Source organism: Salmo salar, chromosome ssa15 (genome assembly GCF_905237065.1).
Source record: "Salmo salar chromosome ssa15, Ssal_v3.1, whole genome shotgun sequence".
NCBI lineage: Eukaryota > Metazoa > Chordata > Actinopteri > Salmoniformes > Salmonidae > Salmo > Salmo salar.
The window spans coordinates 47,503,769-47,528,678 of NC_059456.1; the positions used below are offsets into that span (position 1 = coordinate 47,503,769).

General features: G+C 44.1%; 1 protein-coding gene across 15 annotated transcripts in view; it reads left to right on the forward strand.

The window, feature by feature from the left end:
* The window catches only part of nrxn3b (neurexin 3b), a 416,790-nt gene that overhangs the window by 339,106 nt on the left and 52,774 nt on the right, over positions 1-24,910 (forward strand). For all 15 annotated transcript variants that reach the window (XM_014145020.2, XM_014145028.2, XM_014145029.2 and 12 more), the window contains one exon: positions 16,237-16,408. In XM_014145020.2, coding sequence (XP_014000495.1) covers positions 16,237-16,408 — 172 coding nt within the window. The remainder of the gene's footprint in view (positions 1-16,236; positions 16,409-24,910) is intronic.

Sequence of the window (24,910 nt, forward strand, 5' to 3'; positions counted from 1 at the left end):
GAAATAAGAAGACATTTGGGACACAGGCATTGTGTATATGAAAATGGAAATGTAATTTATACAGCCCAGTGGCTGTGGCTTGTTCTATAAAGCAGGCAGACAGGCATTGAGGCATTCAGTTACTGTTCGATTGAACGTTAGAATGGGCAAAACAAGTGACCTAAGCGACTTTGTGTGTTATCGGTGCCAGGTGTGCCAGATCAAGTATCTCAGAAACGTCTGTCCTCCTGGGCTTTTCACCCACGACAGTCTCTAGGATTTACCAAAAATGGTGCGACAAACAAAAACAATCCAGTCAGTGGCAGTCCTGTGGGTGAAAATGGCAAGAATCGTGCAAGCTAACAGGCAGGCCACAAACAAAAATAATGGTGCAGTACAACAGTGGTGTGCAGAACGGCATCTCAGAGCGTACAACTCGTCGATCCTTGTCACGGATGGACATTGCAGCAGATGATCACACAGGGTTCCACTCCTATCAGCTAAAAACAAGAAGAAGCAGCATCTGTGGGCACGCAATCACCAACACTGGACAATTGAGGAGTGGAAAAATATTGCCTGGTCTGAAGAACCACAGTTCATGTTGTGCCATGGTGATGGCAGTCAGGATTTGGTGTAAGCAGCATGAGTCTATGGATCCATTCTGCCTGGTGTCAACAGTGCAGGCTTGTGGCCTACGTGATGCCATTGCGTCAACATGGACCAACATCCCTGTGGAACGTTTCCGACTTGTAGAATCCATGCCCCGAATAATTCAGGCTGTTCTGGAGGCAAAGGGGTCCGACCAAGCACTAGATGGGTGTACTTTAGAAACTATGTGCTGAGTGTATATAGGCCCAGTTTAAACATATGGAGAGGTAATATATACAGCCAGTATGAACAAATGGAGATAATATATTCAGCCCAGTATGAACATATGGAGATAATATATACAGCCAGTATAAACACATGGAGATAATATATTCAGCCAAGTATGAACATATGGAGATAATATATACAGCCCAGTATGAACACATGGAGATAATATATACAGCCCAGTATGAACATATGGAGATAATATATTCAGCCCAGTATGAACATATGGAGATAATATATACAGCCAGTATAAACACATGGAGATAATATATTCAGCCCAGTATGAACATATGGAGATAATATATTCAGCCCAGTATGAACATATGGAGATAATATATACAGCCCAGTATGAACACATGGAGATAATTTATACAGCCCAGTATGAACATATGGAGATCATATACACTGAGTGTACAAACATTAGGAACACCTTCCTAATATTAAGTTGCACCTCCCTTTGCCCTCAGAACCGCCTCAATTCGTCGGGGAATGGACTCCACAAGGTGCCGACAGCGTTCCACAGTGATGCTGGACCATGTTGACTCCATTGCTTCCCACAGTTGTGTCAAGTTGGCTGGTAGTGGATATCTACTCCGAATAGCTCGTTCCAGCTCATCCCACAGATGCTCAATTGGATTGAGATCTGGTGACTGGGCAGGCCACTGCAGGAAGCTGAATTTACTGTCATGTTTGTGGAACCATTCCTCTAAAATCCTGGCCTTGTGGCATGGTGCATTATCGTCCTGAAAAAAATATATTCACAGATGGATACGCTGCTGCCATGAAGGGATGCACCTGATTGGCAATGATGTTCAGATACCCTGTGGCATTCAAACATTGCTCCACTTTTATCAAGGGGCCACGAAAACACACCCCACACCGTCACATCACCACCACCAGCCTGCAATTTTGACACCCGGCTTGATGGATGCATGTACTAGTTTTCTCAATACCCTAGTCCTCCCATCAGCATGAAACAGCAGGTTCATCACACCAGGCACACCAGGCAATGTTTTTCCAATTCTCCAGTGTCCAGTGTTTTTGTTCCTTAACCCACTGAAACCACAGTTTGTTGTTGTTTGCTGAAAGAAGTGGTCGTTGTCTGCTATACCACATTCTTGTTAAGGTACGATGAGTTGGGCATAATTTTTTGGGTCTTTGGGCACCAATGTTGTACTGGACTGTCAGTTGACTAACTGTAGCCTGTCTGATGTGCTACACAATTAGCATCAGCCTCCTTTGTCCATTTCATCAATGACCTGTTTCTGACCACTTGCCTGCCATTGGCTGGATGATCTTTGGGTGGTGGACCATTCTTGATACACACAGGAAACTGTTGAGCATGGAAAACCCAGCAGCGCTGCTGTTCTTGACACACTCAAACCGTTGCGATTGGTGCCTACTACCATACCACGTTCAAAGGCACTTAAATATTTTGTCTTGCCCATTCACCCTCTGAATGGCACACATACACAATCTGTCTCAATTGTCTAAAGGCTTAAAAAAAATATTCTTTAACCTGTCTCCTCCCCTTCATCTATGCTGATCGAAGTGGATTTAACAGGTGACATCAATAAGGGATCATAGCTTTCACCTGGATTCACCTGGTCAGTCGTTGTCATGGAAAGAGCAGGTTTTCCTAACGTTTTGTACACTCGGTGTATACGGCCCATTATGACTCTGAACCGCACTGCAGTAGGCAGTTAAACTCTGACTTTACTAATGCAAGACTACATAATACAGTATGAATCTGGAGTTAATCAGCCATGAAATTGGGTTGAATTAAAATGATCTGCCTTGGTATGAGTCTATGTTATAGCGGGAGATAACTCATAGTCTATCTTAAAGTAATAGTTTTCTGTGTAAAACTAACTACACTTTCAATGCTCTAGTTTGATAACGCTTATGAAGGCAAATTCAGGAGGGACTCGAACCAGTGAACATGTGGCTTTAAGACCGTGACATCATGAGATCAGTAACCTATGTACTACAGCTGTGATCGCTACTCTGTCATTATTTCCACGCAAGTCTCAACGTATCTTCATGTTTGTTAATACGAACAAAGTACAAAAACAAGAACCAGCAGCACTGAGATTCCAGCAGTTTAATGTAATCAAGTGAACAGCAGACACCCGGAGTAACAGCTGCAGAGATCCTCCACTCCCCAGTGCAGATCAATCAATCAATCAAATGTATTTATAAAGCCCTTCTTACATCAGCTGATGTCACAAAGTGCTGTACAGAAACCCAGCCTAAAACCCCAAACAACAAGCAATGCAGGTGTAGATGCACGGTGGCTAGGAAAAACTCCCTAGAAAGTCCAGAACCTAGGAAGAAACCTAGAGAGGAACCAGGCTATGAGGGGTGGCCACTCCTCTTCTGGCTGTGCCGGGTGGAGATTATAACAGAACATGGCCAAGATGTTCAAATGTTCATAGATGACCAGCAGGGTCAAATAATAATAATCAACAGGTCAGCACCTCAGGAGTAAATGTCAGTTGGCTTTTCGTAGCCGATCATTCAGCGTATCTCTACCGCTCCTGCTGTCTAGAGAGTTGAAAACAGCAGGTCTGGGACAGGTAGCAGGTCCGGTGAACGGGTCAGGGTTCCATAGCCGCAGGCAGAACAGTTGAAACTGGAGCAGCAGCATGGCCAGGTGGACTGGGGATAGCAAGGAGTCATCAGGCCAGGTAGTCCTGAGGCATGGCTCAGGTCCTCCGAAAGAAAGAAAGAAAGAAAGAAAGAAAGAAAGAAAGAAAGAAAGAAAGAAAGAAAGAAAGAAAGAAAGAAAGAAAGAAAGAAAGAAAGAAAGAAAGAAAGAAAGAAAGAAAGAGAGAAAGAGAGAATTAGAGAGAGCATACTTAAATACACACAGGACACCGGATAAGACAGGAGAAATAGTCCAGATATAACAGACTGACCCTAGCCCCCCGACACATAAACTACTGCAGCATAAATACTGGAGGCTGAGACAGGAGGGGTCGGGAGACACTGTGGCCTCATCCGACGATACCCCCGGACAGGGCCAAACAGGCAGCATATAGCCCCACCCACTTTGCCAAAGCACAGCCCCCAGACCACTAGAGGGATATCTTCAACCACCGACTTACCATCCTGAGACAAGGCCGAGTATAGCCCACAAAGATCTCCGCCACGGCAGAACCCAAGGTGGGGCGCCAACCCAGACAGGAAGACCACGTCAGTGACTCAACCCACTCAAGTGACGCACCCCTCCTAGGGACGGCATGAAAGAGCACCAGTAAGCCAGTGACTCAGCCCCTGTAATAGGGTTAGTGGCAGAGAATCCCAGTGGAGAGAGGGGAACCGGCCAGGCAACGACAGCAAGGGCGGTTCGTTGCTCCAGTGCCTTTCCGTTCACCTTCACACTCCTGGGCCAGACTACACTCAATCATAGGACCTACTGAAGAGATGAGTCTTCAATAAAGACTTAAAGGTTGAGTCTGCGTCTCTCACATGGGTAGGCAGACCATTCCATAAAAATGGAGCTTTATACGAGAAAGCCCTGCCTCCAGCTGTTTGATTAGAAATTCTAGGAACAGTAAGGAGGCCTGCGTCTTGTGACCGTAGCATACGTGTAGGTATATACGGCAGGAAAGTCAGGAAAGATAGGTATGAGCAAGCCCATGTAATGCTTTGTAGGTTAGCAGTAAAACCTTGAAATAAGCCCTTGCCTTAACAGGAAGCCAGTGTAGAGAGGCTAGCACCGGAGTAATATGATCAAATCTTTTGGTTCTAGTCAAGATTCTAGCAGCCGTGTTTAGCACTAACTGAAGTTTATTTAGTGCTTTATCCGGGTAGCCGGAAAATAGAGCATTGCAGTAGTCTAACCTAGAAGTGACAAAGGCATGGATACATTTTTCTGCATCATTTTTGGACAGAAAGTTTCAGATTTTTACAATTTTTGCAATGTTACGTACAGTCTTGATATGTTCGTCAGATTCACTGGATCTCTGCCCTGGCCCTTCCCAGCCTGTGTCTCACACCTCTCCCTGTGCGTGTCTCACACCTCTGTAGGTGAGGTGGTAGGTGGCTAGGTGTTTATCCCTAAGTGGTTAACCCAGACCACTGATAGCACAAACATAGTTGTCAGGGGGTCTATCTATCTCTCCCTGAGCCCTTGGCAGAAATATCCACATATGTCTGCCCACTGGTGGGTGAGCTACAAAGACCTTATCCTGTCTGCCTCATCAACCCTACATATCATCACCATAAACCCCCCTTCCTCCAAGCTTCCCCCTTCCTCCAAAGGTATTTAGCATACTCTGCACGCCTGGCCTAAACCCTTGTTGGAATACACTCTCTGCCAAGGAACAGCATTAGCTTTTTAGCATTAGCCATTCTAGCTGTTTTTGTGTAGGTGCTATCTACCGTTAGCGGCGTCACTAACGATATCGATGCTAGCTAACATTGGCCTTACACGTGCCACTACTAAAGGCCATTGTGTGCATGCGTGTGGCTATGCTCGAAGACAGAGCTTGCCTAAATATGTGAGTAAACAGATGGGAAGATGGGAGTCTGTCTCTTCCCCTCTCTCTCCCTGTGAGTGCTCATCCAACTGCTGCTTGATGTTCAAAGGCAGGCAGCCGAATCCCAAAGCTGCTCCTGGCTCTGTCTCCATCTGCACTGGGGGAGTGAAGGATCTCTGGAGCTGTTACTCAGGGTGTCTGCTGTCCACTTGATTACATTAAATTGCTGGAATCTCAGTGCTGCCGGTTCTTGTTTTTGCCCTTTTTTTTGTGGTGATCTATTTTGTATTTCTGCCTCCGATCGCCATCGTTCGTATGAAAAAACGTGAAGATACGTTGAGACTTTGGACTCTCCCTATCTGAGACAGTCCGTTTGAGATAACTTTTTGTTGTCATGCGTGTGTTGAATGTTGGATGTAGCCCCTAAGAGACAATGACACTATATCCTGACGATTTTAGGCGACCATTTTCTGATGTCCCATGGATGTCCTAATAACTCATTATTGTTTACAGGGAACTATTGCAGATTTTATATTTAATACTAGGGCCTAATTGAGCGAAGTAGTACATAAAAAAAATATTTTGTTAAGTTATTAAATGACTGGTTGAAGTTATTACATTATTCATAAAGTTGTTACATACCGCTTAGTGATTTCTTTTCATTTGTATTTATTTCAACTTTATTTAACTAGGCAAGTCAGTTAAGATGAAATTCTTATTTACAATGACGGCCTAGGAACAGTGGGTTAACTGTCTTGTTCAGGGGCAGAACAACAGATTTTTACCTTGTCAGCTCGGGGATTCGATCTAGCAACCTTTTAGTTACTGTAATAACCACCGGTTAATGTAATAGCTTATTATAATTAGCGGAAAAAGTTATTACATTTACTGTTCAACATTTTAATACATTTACCGGCAAGTTATTAAATCCAACAGTTATTACATTTACAGTTGTTACATGGTACTTCTTCAAACAGGCTGGAGTGTCCTGTGCTTCAATTCATAGCTATTTCCTCTCCTGTGAGAGCTGGCAGGAACAATGCATTTTCCAAAGTGACTGATGGTATTCTCTCTGAAATAGCACATACACTGCCTTCAGAAAGTATTTACACATTATTTTTGAATGACTACATCATCTCTGTAGCCCTCACATACAATTATCTGTAAGGTCCCTCAGTCGAGCAGTGCATTAGAAGCAAAGATTTAACCACAAAGACCAGGGAGGGTTTCCAATGTCTCGCAAAGAAGGGCACCTATTTGTAGATGGGTAAAAAAAGCAGACATTGAATATCACTTTGACAATGGTGAAGTTATTAATTACTCGTTGGATGGTGTATCAATACACCCAGTCACTACAAAGATACAGGCATCTCACAACTCGGAGGCCAATGGTGACTCTTAAACAGTTACAGAGTTTAATGGCTTTGATAGGAGAAAACTGAGGATGGATCAACAACATAGTAGTTACTCCACAATACTAACCTAAATGACAGAGTGAAAAGAAGGAAGCCTGTACAGAATATTCCAAAACATGCATCCTGTTAGCAACAAGGCACTAAAGTAAAACTGCAAAAAATATGGCAAAGAAATGAACTTTATATCATGAATACAAAGCGTTATGTTTGGGGCAAACATGGCTCCATCATGTTATGGGTATGCTTGTCATCGGCAAGGACTAGGGAGTTTTTTTAGGATAAAAATAAATGGAATGGAGCTAAGCACAGGCAAAATCCTAGAGGTAAACCTGGTTCAGTCTGCTTTCCAACAGACTCCAGGAGACAAATTCACCTTTCAACAGTACAATAACCTAAAACACAAGTCCAAATACACACTGGAGTTGCTTACCAAGACGACATAGAATGTTCCTAAGTTGCCTAGTTACAGTTTTGACTTAAATCAGCTTGAAAAGCTATTACAAGACTTAAAAATGGCTGTCTAGCAATGATCAACAACCAACTTGACAGAGCTTGAATAATTTTTTAAATAATAATGTGCAAATGTTTTACAATCCAGGTGTGCACAGTTGTTCATTTGAACAGGTATGAGTGTATTATTTTGCCTGATGAAGGTCTGGGATTTTAGTTCTGGGTTACCAAGCTAACACTTTATAAGTATAGCTACAGTGGGGGAGTCCTTCTCATGCCCTAATAGTTGTTTTGTTTTCTACAGACTTTAATTCACGAGGTTGTTCCTATTCATTTGAGAGAAAATCAAGGGAACGAGAGAGAGAAACCCTATGAATTTAGTCTTTGATTTATGGCGCGCAATTTAAAATGGGAGACCCAAATTAAAAGTGTTTCGAATTCACCAGCACATTAAATTAAATATCTACCGAACAGATTCTAATTTGATCACCAAGCTGTTTCAATTTCATTAGCCAGGTTCCTAATGGACTTTCACAGCACTGTATTCCATCGAGCACAAATCCTATTTAGTGTTTTTTTAATGAACCCCTGTCGGGCTGGCCACGTGTTAGAACCAAGCAGCGCTGTGTGAGGTTCACAGCCCAGGCACTCACTGTGTGTGGTGTGTGTGTGTGTGTGTCTCTCCGCCGAATCCCTGCTCTCCCTAATGGACCAGTAGACCCACTGTGGCTTAATGGAAATAAAGAATGAAATGCAACTCATAATTGAACACAGAGGCCTCCTAAACATCAGTCCAATTGTTTGTATTAATATTTAATAGATGGTTTCTGTCTTTTGTTGGAGTTAATGTTGCCATGAATAACGATGGATGCAGATGGGTGGATGCAGATGGGTGGATGCAGATGGGTGGATGCAGATGGGTGAATGCCGATGGGTGGATGCCGATGGGTGGATGCAGATGGGTGGATGCCGATGGGTGGATGCAGAACTCGTGTGCTGTGCGGTCCGTCGAGCCCAACCGCGTTTGCATTCGGGCCTGATTACTGGGTCGACGGTGCATTCTGCATAGTATTGACGTGGTGTGTGCGTGCGTGCGTGTGTGTCAGCGGTGCATTCTGCATCCTAATAATGAGAGATGGAGAGCAGGTCTGGGCCGGACATCAGTAGGGATTCATCACTGACGGGGTAGTTTTACTAGGTTTCTGGGGTTTTGCTGTGTAGTTATGCCGCCTGCGTAGTAACCCCTACAGCCGTGCGTTACAGCTAAACAGGAAAAACATCTGAAAATGGAAAACGCTTTGGAAATGTGCATAAAATAGCAGGACTAAAGTACTGGGTGGGTTGTGCTGTAGGCCATTTCTTATCAGTCTGGACTTTGTGTAGTCTCAATTGTCAAAGACGTACATGTTGTTATGTACTATACATTATGGAGAGCAATATCGTTTCAAACTCCTCGAGCACCTGTACTCCAAACTTGAGCACTCTAAGCCAGAGAGAGAGAGAGAGAACAACATATTTGTGATGATTAAGACCAGTGAGTGTTTCATCCTAGATGAAAGTGATATCATCGTTTCTGGGGTAGCATTGAGAAATGTTTTCACCAGGCCCTCCACCATTAGTGTCTGGGACAATTACTGTGTGTGTCTGTGTGTGTCTGCGTGTCTGTGTGTGTGTGTGTGTGTGTGTGTGTGTGTGTGTGTGTGTGTGTGTGTGTGTGTGTGTGTGCGTGTGTATAAATAATGCATAAAGCTGACCCTGCTGAAGCCATAGGAGGATCAAAGAGGACCAGGTCTCTGCCTTCCTTTGACATTGAGCCGGAGAGAGTGTCAAAGCCATTACCTTTCACAATGCTGCTTCCTGCTCATGTTTAAATTAAATATTCACCGTTGTGTTTTTATTATGTAGACTAGCCGGGGTTAGAGGCTAACGTTGACTGGCACTCCTGAGCATTTAACACACTCTGCTAATGGACTTCGAGGCATTAGCTAATCAATTTGCAGGCTGCATTAAGTAAAGAGGACATTTTGTTCTTCTCCTTACCGTCGAGTGGATCTGTTCCTTCGTTCCTGCTTCTCCTGTGTGAATATTTTAGGATCTTTGGGGTGTAGAATGAACCCTGTCCCACCTGAACCTGAAGAACTCAAATCTCTTTGAATTTGAATTCATGTGCGGCTAAGTTTGGTTGAATTTCGGGAGCCTTATTGAGTCTTGAAATTTCAGGAATGATAAAGATGATCAGAGTTTTACTGCATCAACGTCATTGACCTAGACAATGGAGTTGCCATGGACACTATTACCAAGGACACAGAGCAGAGTCTGCCGTAGGATAATGTCAACACAGGAAATAATTCACCCTACACTCATCGCCGGGATGTTACAAATGGTCCTGTCGTCTTCGAGTTATCACTGTCAATTACCTCAGATAAATGTCTTGTTGTTGTGAAGGCCATGAGCATCAATCCTCTGTCTCACATGTTCTTCCTCGATCTTCATATCGACCTACTTCCCTGCACCGCTCTCTGAATACCTCCCAAATGGCACCCTATTATTCCCTATTGGACCTGGTCAAATGCAGTGCACTGCATAGGGAATGGGGTGGCATTTGGGGCAAACCCCGTGTGTGGTCCTTGATACTGTTCTGATGGGTGGTGGGCCCTGACCACAACACCCTCATTTGAGTTCTGCTGCCCTGCATGATGTCAGATGGAGGATCGTATGTGATGTCAGCTTCCTCACCGGGACGGGTTCAGTTTGATACGGGACCCTCTGGATCTTCTGGATCCCAGGTGGGAGTTTGGTTTTATAGCTAGTTGATGTAAGGACGTATGACAGGGTTTGCTATGTGATACCTTGGTGGAAAACGGGTTTAGAAGACGTTCATTAAATGGTCTCAAATGTAGACCTCAGTAGGCTACACATCTCCATGCACCAGCCACTTCACTAAGAATACATTACACAAAATAATACACTTTCTTTTTTAATGTTTTATTTAACCTTTATTAAACTAGGCAAGTCAGTTAAGAACAAATTCTTATCTACTATAATGGCCTACTAAAAGGCTAAAGTCGTCCTGCGGGGACGGGGGCTAAAAGAATGAAATGATAATATAGGACAAAACACACATCACGACAAGAGAGACACCACAACACCACATAAAGAGAGACCTAAGACAACAACATAGCATGGCAGCAACACATGACAACATAGCATGGCAGCAGCACATGACAACATAGCACGGCAGCAACACATGACAACAACATGGCAGCAGCACAACATGGTAGCAGCACAAAACATGGTACAAACATTATTGGGGACAGATAACAGCACAAAGTCAAGGAGGTAGACAACAATACATCATGCGAAGCAGCCACAACTGTCAGTAAGAGTGTCCATGATTGAGTCCTTGAATGAAGAGATGGAGATAAAACGGTCCAGTTTGAGTGTTTTTTGCAGCTCGTTCATTAGCTGCAGCGAACTGAAAAGAGGAGCGACCCAGGGATGTGTGTGCTTTGGAGACCTTTAACAGAATGTGACTGGCAGAACGGGTGTTGTATGTGGAGGATGAGGGCTGCAGTAGATATCTCAGATAGGGGGGAGTGAGGCCTAAGAGGGTTTTATAAATAAGCATCATCCAGTGGGTCTTGCAACTGGTATACAGAGATGACCAGTTTACAGAGGAGGATAGAGTGCAGTGATGTATCCTATAAGGAGCATTGGTGGCAAATCTGATGGCCGAATGGTAAAGAACATCTAGCTGCTCAAGAGCACCCTTACCTGCCACGCTATAAACTATGTCTCTGTAATCTAGCATGGGTAGGACGGTCATTGGAATCAGGGTTAGTTGGCAGCTGGGGTGAAAGAGGAGCGATTAAGTCTAGATTTAACCTTAGCGTGCAGCTTTGATATGTGCTGAGAGAAGGACAGTGTCCCATCTAGCCATACTCACAAGTACTTGTATGAGGTGACTACCTCAAGCTCGAAACCCTCAGAGGTAGTAATCACACTTTGTGTATTTGTAAATGCAAAATCCTGTCCTATATGTCTTCCATAGTGTGGGGGCTACAGTTGCAGGCCTATAGACATGCAACATCTGCTCTCGGCTTCAACAAAATGACCGTTCACCATCCTAGAGGATGGAGTCTATTGGAATAATACCCATCTTTGTATAGTGACTGTCTGGGCTGGGCTGTGATGTGTCTATGGCCTGGAGAGTCCTGGATATATCGATGCTTTAACAAAATGACCAATGCCCCATCTAGGGAATGTAGTCTATTGTATATCTGTCTGGCAGGGCTGTGATGTGATGTGAATGCTGTCTGTGTTACGGGCCTGGAGAGGGCTCCGAGAGGCCTGGAGAGGCAGGCTGCTGTGCTGCTTTGAGTGATTGGCTACCTGGGGGCGCTCCTTGTGCTGAAGGCATTGATCGGAGGCTGGTGAATTGGATTGTGGGTCTGATTACCAGTGTCAGTATGTGGAGTGATCACGTGGGACCGAGCACTTGGTGGCGGAGCAGAGCTCTTCAGGTACTGCTTTTCTCTGACCGTAACCGTGATTTTATTTTATCAGTCTTACTTACCCGCACCTCCATCACTCACACACACACACACACACACACACACACACACACACACACACACACACACACACACACACACACACACACACACACACACACACACACACACACACACACACACACACACACACACACACACACACACACCACACCTCTCCCGTGGCGTTGTGCTGCCAACGCTGTCTCACATATCCATAGGTCCAAAATACAGTGTTAAAATGATCAATGGTTTAGTGGCAGGCAGTCGAACCTTGGATGGAGGAGAGGACCAGTCAGTGGAGGGGGGTAGGAATTACAGTGTGTATATTATCTATGAGCATAACAGCGTTTTAACACGGCACCACATATCAGTCTGAGTAGATAACAGTATAACAGTAATGTGTTGTGTTGTGTTGTCGTCTGTTGTGTTCTGTTGTGTTGTGACAGTTAGTGAGATTGAAGCTTCTTGTCTCTGCTGCTTATTGCTGCAGTGTGATGGTATGGGTTAGGGCTCAATGCACAGTTATGCTTTGTTAGGCAGGATTGTGTGTGTATGTGTGATTCTCCTTCCACCTCATGTATTTATTTTCTAGTGCAGGAATATGGGGGGGTCATCATCTTTTACTGGGAGACCAATAGCCATCCCTCCCCTTCCTTAAGAGACAATGAAGGGCTGTCCCGCCCAGCGACTGACAGGCCAATAAAGAATGTAATTGGAAATGTCAATCACAGCGTTGCCGTGGCAGTGGAGGGAGGGCAGGCGGTCAGGTGGGTGGCCGCTGGACGGCTGTGTGTGTGTGTGTGTGTGTGTGTGTGTGTGTGTGTGTGTGTGTGTGTGTGTGTGTGTGTGTGTGTGTGTGTGTGTGCGTGTGTGCGTGCGTGCGTGCGTGCGTGCGTGCGTGCGTGCGTGCGTGCGTGTGTGTGTGTGTGCGTGCGTGCGGGGCTTTGAGCACCACAGAGAGCTGAATCCACCGTGCCCTGGGACACCGTTGCACTGTGTCTGTTGTTATTGTTTACAGCTGGGGCTGTGATCTGTCGTTGTTTGTAGGTATTTGTAAAGGGAGTAGCATGTCTTTTGATGAGTGCTGAGCGAATAACCGAAATGTTGGTTGTTTTTCATTTTTTGAAACAACTAATTGACCACGCCTACTTGCCCGGTCTGGTTCTCTTTTACGCCCGCTACATAAAAGAGACAGAAGAACGCCCGATGGGGAGGGATAGAGAGCAGTTGCTTCGCGAGGTATCTCTACCTGAAAATACATGATCTAAGTGATTGATAGTTGGTATTCAGCAGTCATAAAAGTATGCCTTATTTACTTTAAAGAACTACTAAAATAGTGATTTTGTCAGACAGCATAGGCAGCAGCACTATAAAGACTAGATGACTTGGAAGGAAATAATACAGTCATCAAGATACACAACAACTGAAATATTTTATTAAAGTAAAGTAATGTGAATAAATGATTAATAAGTGATAAGCAGTAATGGGCAGTCACTACCATCATGGGACTTGTATTAATTGTTTTAGTCTGTGTTGTTACAGCATTCAACCCACATAATGCAAAGTGCATTTAATGTCTACAAAAATAATCGAATCCGAAACCCAACTTAAAAAGCACTAATTGCTCAGCACTGCATTTGACGTGGCATTGTGGGGGACAGATGGTCTGCCAGTTGATTTCAAGGTCAGAGTGAATGGGGTGATCATGTACAGTATAGTGTTTTGCTTTCATCTACACATTTTCTCTTTTTGGGAAAGTTATTCCATTATTCGATATTCCAAAAACCATAGTGTTCTGTCAATGCACCGGAATGAGCCCGATGTTTAAACTTCAAGTTCAAATGTTGGTAATTAGGAGAAGCTCTTACGATCAGATTGGGAGTTAACTGGTCATGCTGCAGTGTTCATGTTCATATCTCCTCGAGCACGACCTGGCACTTTTAGGAGATGCATTTCCCATGTTTTACTCACTTTCCACTGCATTATCAGCTGAGATGGAAGATTGTTAAAGTAGAGAGAGAGAGAGAGAGAGAGAGAGGGAGCGAGTGAGCAGCGTGCCTTTTTCTTTCATCACAGTTCTGAGTGTATTTTAGCACGCAATGTTTGAGATTCTGTGTCAGACCAGTGGAGGCTGCTGAGGGGAGGACGGCTCATAATAATGTCTGGAACGGAGCAAATGGAATGGCGCTCCAGCCATTACCACGAGCCCGTCCTCCCCAATTAAGGTGCCACCAACCTCCTGTGTGTCAGACTGTGTGAGACTGTGGGTGCATGGACTAGAGATATACTAGGGTACTCTTGTGGTTTCCTACACAACTACTCCAAACACGAGAGAACATAATGTGCTGTTTGGACATTGTACTGCGTTGGCCTTTTGTACTGAAATACATACAGAGTAAAACAGCTACCTTTTTGTTGGCAAAGACAAAAAGGGCGAGAGCCTCTCAAGGATCTTCAAGGCAGTCCTTTTGAAATACTTTGCATTTCAATGGAAGAGAAACTATCTAGGCCTGCGACCTTTATCAAGATGTTTAATCTCGAGTTTCGTCTCCGTTCAGAAAGATTGCCAAGAATATCCTTGGTGAGTCAACGCTGATCCAACTCCATTTTTTTTAAACATTTGGCTAGATGGTACACTGTCCTAAAATGGATGCTGACTTCCTCAGTGTTTTCACTGAATGTCAGGTATTGCGACTGTGGTGTAGTGTTTTCAATTCAATTAAAAGGTGTTGGGTGTGGGTGTTCAGTGGTAGCAGGCAATAGCAAGGGGTTAACAACAATGTCAAGGGTTAGTTAATGATATGAAGTAGCAGTGGCCATTGTTAAGTGGAGAGCTATAGCACACGCACACACACACACACACACACACACACACACACTATCGTATATCCTGATTCACTAGCTCTTATCTCTTCACTGATCCATTAACACATCGTGTCATCAGCCCAGTGGGTCAGTGCATCATGTACACACACATGCACCCACGCTCGCATGCGCGCACTCACACACACACACGGCCGTGTTGTGAGAAATGTCCCCTCGGCTCTGGGCCTTTAAAGCAGGTAATTACACAAACCATTCCCAGAGGGGATTAGGACAAATTACATGGAAAACATTGTAGCCTTACACCCCCCACTCTCTCGCTCCATCCCTCTCTCTCTCTTCCTCTTTACCCCTCTCATTCACTCTCCTGCTCACAATCTCGATCTCTCTCGTGCTCTCTGTCTCTCTCTTTCTCTCGCCATCCTTGTCTCTCTTTAAAACATTTTCCATGTAACGCCTACGTTCCCATGCATATCCAAGCAGCTCCGATCAAACACGTTGGCAGGTTGTTTAAAATTAGCAAGTTGGCGAGAAAGTAAGTTGCGGTGAGAAACCAATGAGGTTCTTATTTGCCTCTCTCTCTCTCTCTCTCGCTCTCCCTCTCCCTCTCCCTCTCCCTCTCTCTCCCACTCTCTCTCTTTGAGTGATATAACACCACTAACTTTGCCGTTAAATAAAACATATGCGCTGCTACATATGTGATGTGGGGAGGGAGAGGCATATGTCCTGGCGTTCGACAGAACATTACTCATCATTAAGTGACTGACCGTTCTGTTACAGCTAACTCTAACAAATTAAAACAGTTTAATGAACCGTAAAGCTAGCTAGTACAGCTCCCAACTATATGGTCTACCTTTGGAGTCTACACCCTTAGGAAAAAAGGTTCAACCTTCTGTGGAACCTAAAAGGCTTCTTCGGCTGTCCCCATGGGAGAATCCAGGTTGAACCCTTTCCACAAAGAACAATTTTGTAACTTTGGCTTTGTTACCGTGTCCGTACTAAACACACAACCTACAGTAGAGTACATGTCCAATAGATGGCTCCATTGTGATTGGTATTAGCTCAGGAAGAGGAAAGGGGGAGACCTGGCTTAACAAAGTAATGTGTAACTCTGTTGTTCTACTGTTGTATAGTCCAGGCTATATAATGTTGGCCCAGCCGTATTGAATCAAACCCTACAATCAGTTTACAGCTTCTGCAAACATCTCGATTCCTGGATTTGGTATCACTGCATTACAAATGCAATGAAGATGATTTGATTGAAGCTCATCATGGAATTGGTTCTAAGCCAGGAATTGAAAATGGTACGGTTCTGCACATCTCTGCTATTCTATATGTGGCATATCATACTGAAACGTTTTACCAATGGGAAAATATCAATTATCAACCTGAAGACTGCCTGTGGAAGGAAAGTGGTTGATACTGGTTAATAAATGCCTGTTTGTTGTGTTTGTTTGCAATCAGACTACACTGATCTACAAAACAACTTGCATCCCAAATATCTACTCATTATTGTGTGATCAAGAGTAATGATTCTCCACCCTCTTCCTTAGACTGGTCCTGTCAAACCTGCTGCTTGTTTGTCTTCCGGGTTGCCTGAAAGTTGTTGATGTCTTTTAATACATTTCTGTTTCTTCTTCCCTTTTCTTTCAGACGGAAGGCAAGGTGGGCGTGACCTTCAACATTGGTACGTCAGACATCAGTGTGAAGGAGGTAACCATGACGATCAACGACGGGAAGTACCACCTGGTGCGCTTCACCAGGAATGGGGGCAACGCCACTCTGCAGGTGGACAACTGGCCAATCAACGAACACTTCCCCACAGGTACCCACCAATCACCATCTGGCGTCTGTTACACTCACTTTTGACCTAGGACCTTTGACCGTTGAACCTGTTGGCTTGTGTTGATGAGAAAGTCAGTCCCAATTCACTCACTACTCTTTCCTCTTGGCCCAAACCCTTTGATGTTTGAAGATCTGAAGGCTCTGAATAGGTTTAAGCAGTGTTGGTGGAGATTCCACCATATTGCTTATACCTTACAGATCTGCAAACATCACAGGGTTAGAGCTAATGAGAAGGGGTAGGGAGTGAATTGGGAACGGGTGGTAATGTGAAGGGTAGACCTCTGTTAGAACCACTGGACATCACCTGTTTACAAAGGCCAACTGACAAGGATGTTAAGTCAGAATAACAGCATAAGTATGCAGGCCAAGCAAGTCTCCCCCTCGGTGGGCCGATAGACACTTTACTATCCTGCCAAGCACTACAATTTTCTGAAGTGTGAACAGATGTGAACTGTTTATTCGCTCTGCCCCTTGCTCCAGTCTATTTCCACAGTCCTAAGGGTATGCACCACACACATGCACACATACCAGTGGTGGTCGGTGCCGTTTAAGATGAGGGAGGACGATTATTATTATCTATGAGCAGGGTCTTATTTATCTTATAGCATATTGGATGACTGTCCTTCATATTCCATTCACCCAGCTCAATGTAACATTGATCTGATATAGGGTGTAATAATTAGTTCAACCGTTGCAAACGAGAGTTTCTATTGGACAAATTCAGGTATGTTTATCCCCTTTTCGTTTAGATTGCTTCCATTTAACCTCTCTGGGGTATGTGGGACGTAACCCGCGGGACACACTATTCAACAGCCAGTGAAATAGCAGGGCGGCAAATTCAAAACAACAAAAATCTCATAATTCAAATTTCTCAAACATACAACTATTATATCCCATTTTAAAGATACACTTCTCGTTAATCCAACCACATTGTCCGATTTCAAAAAGGCTTTACGGCGAAAGCATAAAATTAGATTATGTTAGGACAGCGCCGAGACAAGAAAAACTACACAGCCATTTTCCAAGCAAGGAGAGGCGTCACAAAAACCAGAAATACAGCTAAAATGAATCACTAACGTTTGATGATCTTCATCAGATGGCACTCATAGGACGTCACGTTACACAATACATGTATGTTTTGCTCGATAAAGTTCATATTTATATCCAAAAACCCCATTTTACATTGGCGTGTAATGTTCAGAAATGTTTTGCCTCCCAAAACTTCCGGTGAATGAGCACATCAATTTACAGAAATACTCATCATAAACGTTGATAAAATATTCAACAGTTATTCAAAGAATTATAGATACACTTCTCCTTAATGCAACCGCTGTGTCAGATTTCCAAAAAGCTTGACGGCAAAAGCAAATTTTGCAATAATCTGAGTACAGCGCTCAGATATCAAAACAAGCCATACAGATACCCGCCATTTTGGAGTCAACAGAAATGACAAAAATGACATTATAAATATTCACTTACCTTTGATGATCTTCATCAGAATACACTCCCAGGAATCCCAGTTCCACAATAAATGTTTGTTTTGTTTGATAAAGTCCATTTTTGTCCAAATACCTCCTTTTTGTTCGCGCGTTTAGTCCACTACTCCAAATGCAGGAAGCGCGCACAAAATGTCACGACGAAAAGTAAAAAAAAAGTTATATTTACATTCATAGAAACATGTCAAATGATGTATAGCATCAATCTTTAGGATGTTTTTATCATAAATCTCAGTAATATTCCAACCGGACAATTCCAATGTCTTCAAAAAAGAAAAGGAACACAGCTAACTCTCACGTGAGTGCGCGCCACTGAGCTCATGTCATTTTCTCACTCATCTACTTCCAGGAGCTCTTATTCTCTCCCTATTCACAGTAGAAGCATGAAACAGCGTTCTAAAGACTGTTGACATATAGTGGAAGCCTTATGAAGTGCAAAATGAACCCTAACTCACTGTATACTGTATAGGCAATCACTTGAAAAACTACAAACCTCAGATTTCCACACTTCCTGGTTGGATTTTTGTCAGGTTTTTGCCTGCCATATGAGTTCTGTGATACTCACAGACATCATTCAAACAGTTTTAGAAACGTCAGAGTGTTTTCTATCCAAATCTACTAATAATATGCATATCCTACCTTCTGAGCCTGAGTAGCAGGCAGTTTACTATGGGCACGCCTTTCATCCGGACATCAAAATACTGCCCCCTACCCTACTGCCCCCTAAGTTAAGAAACTTTTTTAACAGAATCGGCTAAATGAATGTACCCCTGATCACACGCAAACACAGTTCGCTTTCATAGCAGCCACATATAAATAGCATGATCCCTTTGATCATTGTATAATTACTCTCCTCCTCTCACCTTTTCCCTTTGCTTGTGAACTTCAGTGCACAACCAGGCGAAAAAACCTTTTCAAGCCAAACCTTAATATCATAACTGCTAACCGTGACACGCAGCCTACATCATTGTCACCATATTAACATCATAATTAACATAGCTACTAGAACTATCGCATTAGTAAAGCCTACAATAATGCAATACAGTCAGCAGCAAGCAGTTTAGCAGTGATTTATAAATTAATTAAACCAAAAACTGACTTCGAAGAGTTCCAGTGTCGGATAGCCATAGCCAGCTAGCTAACATAGCATCTGTCTTTGTTTGAGCCAGGTGTTTGCGTAGGCTAAACTAGCTGGTGGCATCCTCTTGCTAAGTGAAAGTGAAAAAAAAATACTATGAACAAGATATAGCTCTCTCTCTCTCCTTCATTTTTGAAAAAATGTATTTGTTCAAAACTATCCAACTATTGTCCTTCTCTCTCTTTGAGTCAACTACTTACCAAGGTTTATGCACTGCAGTGCTAGCTAGCTGTAGCTTATGCTTTCAGTACTAGATTCATTCTCTGATCTTTTGCTTGAGTAGACAAGATCTCAGTTCATGCTGCAAGAGCTCTGATAGGTTGTAGGATGTCCTGCAGAAGTTGTCATAATTACTGTGTACGTCAATGGAAGGGGATGAGAACCACGAGCCTCTTAGGTTTTGTATTGAAGTCAATGTACCCAGAGGAGAACGGAAGCCAGCTGTTCTCCGGCTACACCATGGTGCTACCCTAAGGAGTGCTGTTGAAGTTACTGTAGCCCTTCTTTGCAAAACAGTGTGTTTTAATCAATTATTTGGTGACGTGAATATATTAGGATAGCTTTATCTAAAAAGGATAACTTGTTTAATGTTTCACTATTTTGATTCTGCTGAAATTCACTGAGGAGGATGGTCCTCCCCTTCCTCCTCTAAGGAGCCTCCACTCATGCATACACACACAGACACACAGACACACTCACACACCTCGGCATAAAACACCTCTGAAACTGAGACTGGACGAGAGCTAAGCCAGCAATCAACCACAACCACAATCAACCCTAAATGTCCTCTGAAAGTCCACTGACCACCACAGCCATGGCGCTTCACTGGGCATATGAACGAATGAAACCAACCTTCCAATCGAGCGCAGACACCTGGGCCGTGGGTGAGAAAGTGGGCCAAGCCGAGTCTGCCGGCAGCCTTTTTGTCTTATGAGGGACATTAGCTGTGAGTGTGACATCTGGTTAGCTCATTTTAGGAGGGGAATGAAAGTCAAGGTAGAAGGGGGTGGGCAGGAGGCGAATGAGGGAGGATGGAGAGGTGGGAGGGGAAAAATTGAGGTGGTGGTGAGAGAGAGAGACAGATTCTGTCAGACCTGGACCCTGACAGAAAATCTCAGTAAGACAAAAATAATGGTGTTCCAAAAAAGGTCCAGTTCCCAGGACCACGAATACAAATTCCAGCTAGACACCGTTGCTCTAGAGCACACACAAAACTATTCATACCTCGGCCTAAACATCAGCGCCACAGGTAACTTCCAAAAAGCTGTGAAGGATCTGAGAGACAAGGCAAGAAGTGCCTTCTATGCCATCAAAAGGAAACTAACATTTGACATAACACATTTTTTTCCCTTTATTTAACTAGGCAAATCAGTTAAGAACAAATTCTTATTTTCAGTGATGGCCTAGGAACAGTGGGTTAACTGCCTTGTTCAGAATTAGGCCGATACCCGCTAATTATCAAAATCCAGAAAGAGCCATTAAATTCTACAACCACGTAAAAGGAACCAATTCCCAAACCTTCCATAACAAAGCCATCACCTACAGAGAGATGAACTTGGAGAAGAGTCCCCTAAGTAAGCTGGTCCTGAGGCTCTGTTCAGAAACACAAACAGACCCCACAGAGCCCCAGGACAGCAACACAATTAGACCCAACCAAATTATGAGAAAACAAAAAGATAATTACTTGACACATTGGAAAGAATTTACCAAAAAATAGAGCAAACTAGAATGCTATTTGGCCCTAAACAGAGTGTACACAGTGGCAGAATACCTGACCACAGTGACTGACCCAAAATTAAGGAAAGCTTTGACTTATGTACAGACTCAGTGAGCATAGCCTTGCTATTGAGAAAGGCCGCCGTAGGCAGACCTGGCTCTCAAGAGAAGACAGGCTATGTGCACACTACCCACAAAATGAAGTGAAACTAAGCTGCACTTCCTAACCTCCTGCCAAATGTATGACGATATTAGAGTGACATATTTCACTCATATTACACTGACCCACAAAGAATTCGAAAACAAATCCCATTTTAATAAACTTCCATATCTATTGGGTGAAATAGCACAGTGTGCCATCACAGCAGTAAGATTTGTGACCTGTTACCACAAGAAAAGGGCAACCAGTGAAGAACAAACACCATTGTAAATACAACCTATATTTATGTTTATTTATTTTCCCTTTCGTACTTCAACTATTTGCACATCATTACAACACTGTATATATCCATAATATGACATTTGAAATGTCTTTTATTATTTTGGATATTTTATTATGTAATATTTTTTTTATTGTTTATTTAACTTTTGTTTATTATCTATTTCACTTGCTTTGGCTATGTAACCATAAGTGTTCGAAAGAAAGAAAGAAATAAAGAAAAGAGAGAGATAGAAAGAAAGAAAGAAAGAAAGATGGAAAGAAAAGAGAGAGAGAGCGCAAGAGGCGAATGAGGGTGGATGGAGCAGTAAGGAGGCAAGGTGTTCAGTCCTCTGTCACGTCAGCCTTCAAAGTTATCTGCCTGTCTGCCTGCCACCTGCCAGCCAGCCAGCCTAAGGAGAGCTGTGCTGCTGGGGAGATAGAGGATAGAGGTTCTGCCTCCCTGCCTCCCTGTATCTCTCTCTCCCAGGTCGAGGTGGAGGCTACACAGGCTGAATACAAATGAGGTCATCAAACACAGCCGGCTCCATTTGGTGGATCAGGCCGTCACCTCATTTGGAACCTGGGGCGTGCTGGCGGTACCTAGCTGAGGGAGTGAGAGAAGGAGAGATGGAGAGAGAGAGAGGGGGAGAGAAAGGGAGATTCAGAAAGAGAGAGAGAAAAAAATCCTCCACTGTGCTTCACACTCCATTCATTTGGGTTTGCTGTCCTCCCCTTTGATGTCTCTGTCCTGTCGCCTCCCTCCCGGGGCTGGCCTAGCCCTGATTCTCTCCCCTTATTAGCCACCAGGTGTGTGAGAGCAACGAATCACTCCTCTCACTCAGGTTAGCTAAGCAGAAAAGCCCTTAGGACCTGGACGAAGGCTAGGGATTCAAAATGGCTGACGTACCTGAAGACAGGCAGGCCTTGAATGATGACATATCTAGTGGTTTATTTGAAACCGCTTCCCCAAAGGTTTCTTCGACATTTTTATTAGACCTCTTCATTAAACCTCTTTCTCATTTCTGGCGAATTTTGACTGCGTTCATCATTTTGGACATATAAAATATGCATTCAAGACAGCTGAATTTTTTTACATTTCTTATCTGATTGCCGATTAATAAAGATTTGACTTTCCTGAAGACACTTAAAACAAACCCACGTATCTCTCTACAGGGAATCAAAACGGAGAGTGTCACTATACAAAAAGGCCTAGTGGTCAGAACAGAGCTAGCTAATTTAGAGTTGGCCCATGTCTCCTCAACCCTGTGAAATACATGCCCAGTGGCACGCTAGCTGATAGCGGCCTCCCATCATTGAAATAAGATTACTTCAGAACCCCAGAGAGCTCGGGGGACCATCATCCTCTTGTCTTGTCTGCCCATTTGTTTGTGTCGGGGTCAGTGAAAGTGCAGGTCGAGTTAACCTTTTCCATCGCTTTCTCTCTCTCTCTCTCTCTCTCTCTCTCTCTCTCTCTCTCTTCCCTTCTTTCTTTCTTTCCCTCCTTCTTTCTTTCCTCTTTTTCTTTCCTACCGCCAGAAGCAAGGATGCGTTCAATTCTACCTCAGTAGCGCCAAAAGCAATCCGTGTTCCACACCAACACAGTGGCTTAAATGTTGTGTGATGCAGAGACTGCACCTTTATCTATCTTGCCTCGCAAGTTTTATCAAATGGGACAGAGTTCTGGGCCTTTTCGTGCAGAATTAGGCTTTAGTGACTTGCACGTTGAGGACTTGTACTTGTAGAACAAGTGTACTCTCTTGTCCTCCCTTTGTTTTCCTTCCCAGTACCTTTTAATTACATCTGACCCATTGGACCCGTATAACAGGCACAGCATTATCAATACCAGCTGCAGTTTGTAGCAGTGTTCTCTCACCCTTCCTAAAGAGCTAGTTCCCATGCAGTCAATGCCTTTGATCAAGGCTAACCAGAAAAGTTGTTAAATGCTTGACTAAATACTTTTTATGTTTGAACATAGTTACGAAACAGAGAGACTTTTCTAATTTAATCCATGAATTCTTCCAAGTGATAGAATCAAGTTATTTTCTATTCAGTGTGCATTCCTTTGTCCAGGTAAGAGATCGAATATGTGGTCATGTATTTTTCTCCTCCCGCTTGTAATTTGCAGGACACTCGGTGATAGTAATTCAACAATGATAGATTTTTTTTGCCCCCTCACTTGTAAAGGCATTGTCATTTCTCGAGTAATTACAGGTTAGGGTGCACCCTTATCGACTGCCTCCTTCGTACTCCGAATGCATAACGGTGAAAGCGCGTGTGTGTGTGCGTGTGTGTGTGCGTGTGCGAGTGCGTGTGTGTGTGTGTGTGTGTGTGTGTGTGTGTGTGTGTGTGTGTGTGTGTGTGTGTGTGTGTGTGTGTGTGTGTGTGTGTGTGTGTGTGTGTGTGTGTGTGTGTGTGTGTGCATGTGTGTGTGTGTGTGTGTTGAAAGGCTGTAGCTAGCTGCTCCTGGCTCTTGCTGCCCGTTCAATAAACAGTTACCAGATCTATGTCCATGGCTGATGGTGAATAGGGTGTAGAAGATGTGTCTGTGATTTGAGTCAATGTACCTTACAGAGAACCTTAGGGCGCGAAAATTAGATGTCTGAACACCAACCCGTATTTGCGGCAGACGGCCAAAAGGCACACGTGACGGACCCAAAGGCTTTGAGACAGAGCCGTTGACTAGGAAGCTGGTGTACACGGCACTAAACGTACAGTTCAACTGTTTACAGTACACGTTTACCACGATGATGATACACTGCTACACGTATGAAGAAATAAACATCACAACCTATTGTTGTCCTTTGATATCCTGAAAAGCCTTTCATGTTTACGCCGCCTCTGCCTTCATGTCCTTTTTCTAGGAGGTTAGAGACGGACAGAATAAAAACGATCCCAATCAAGGTAAATGTTGACGGTCAAGAGGCAGTCGAAACCTCTCAGACCCCTGTCCCTGCCGTTAAACAGAGCGAGAGTTTTTGATCCAACGATCGCGTCTGAAATCCCATCATCCTTCGGTGTGCTGTGTCTAGCGCTGTACCAGTCGGTTTAGGGTGACATCCAGCCAGGCATGATGGACGCTGGAGCAGGGGCCAAGCACAGAGGGAGAGACGGGGGGAAAAAAGGGAATGGGATGGAGGGATAGAGAGGGGAAGAGAGAGAAAGGGATGGAGGGAGATTAGATTTTATTGGCCCAATAGTTACATCATTAAAGGCACAGTCTTTACTTCACTGTACGTAAAACCCCCTGACACCCCACACGTCTGCTGACTCCCTCAGGCGGTTCACAGGTTTACAGTAGGTATGGTCCAGTGTCAGCCCAGCCCGTACCAACCCCAGCAGCATAGCTCTGGGGTCCATACGTCTCGCCCCCAGCCAGGTAGGATGTGCACTAGAGCAAGTCCAAGGTGAGGGAGGGAGGGAGGGAGGGAGGGAGGGAGGGAGGGAGGGAGGGAGGGAGGGAGGGAGGGAGGGAGGGAGGGAGGGAGGGAGGGAGGGAGCTGCATGTTGTTCTCTCCAGACCCAGTCATCCATACTGCAACGTGCCCCCACTCAGCAAAACATCTAGCTCTGTTTCTCTCTCTTTCTCAATCTGTTTCTGTCTCTGTCATCTCTCTTTCTCTACCTCCTCTATCTCTTTCTCGGTCTGTCATTTACAGCTTCTCTGTATCCTTCTCTCCCCCTCTGTCTCTCTCTCTCGCTGCCTCTCCCTCC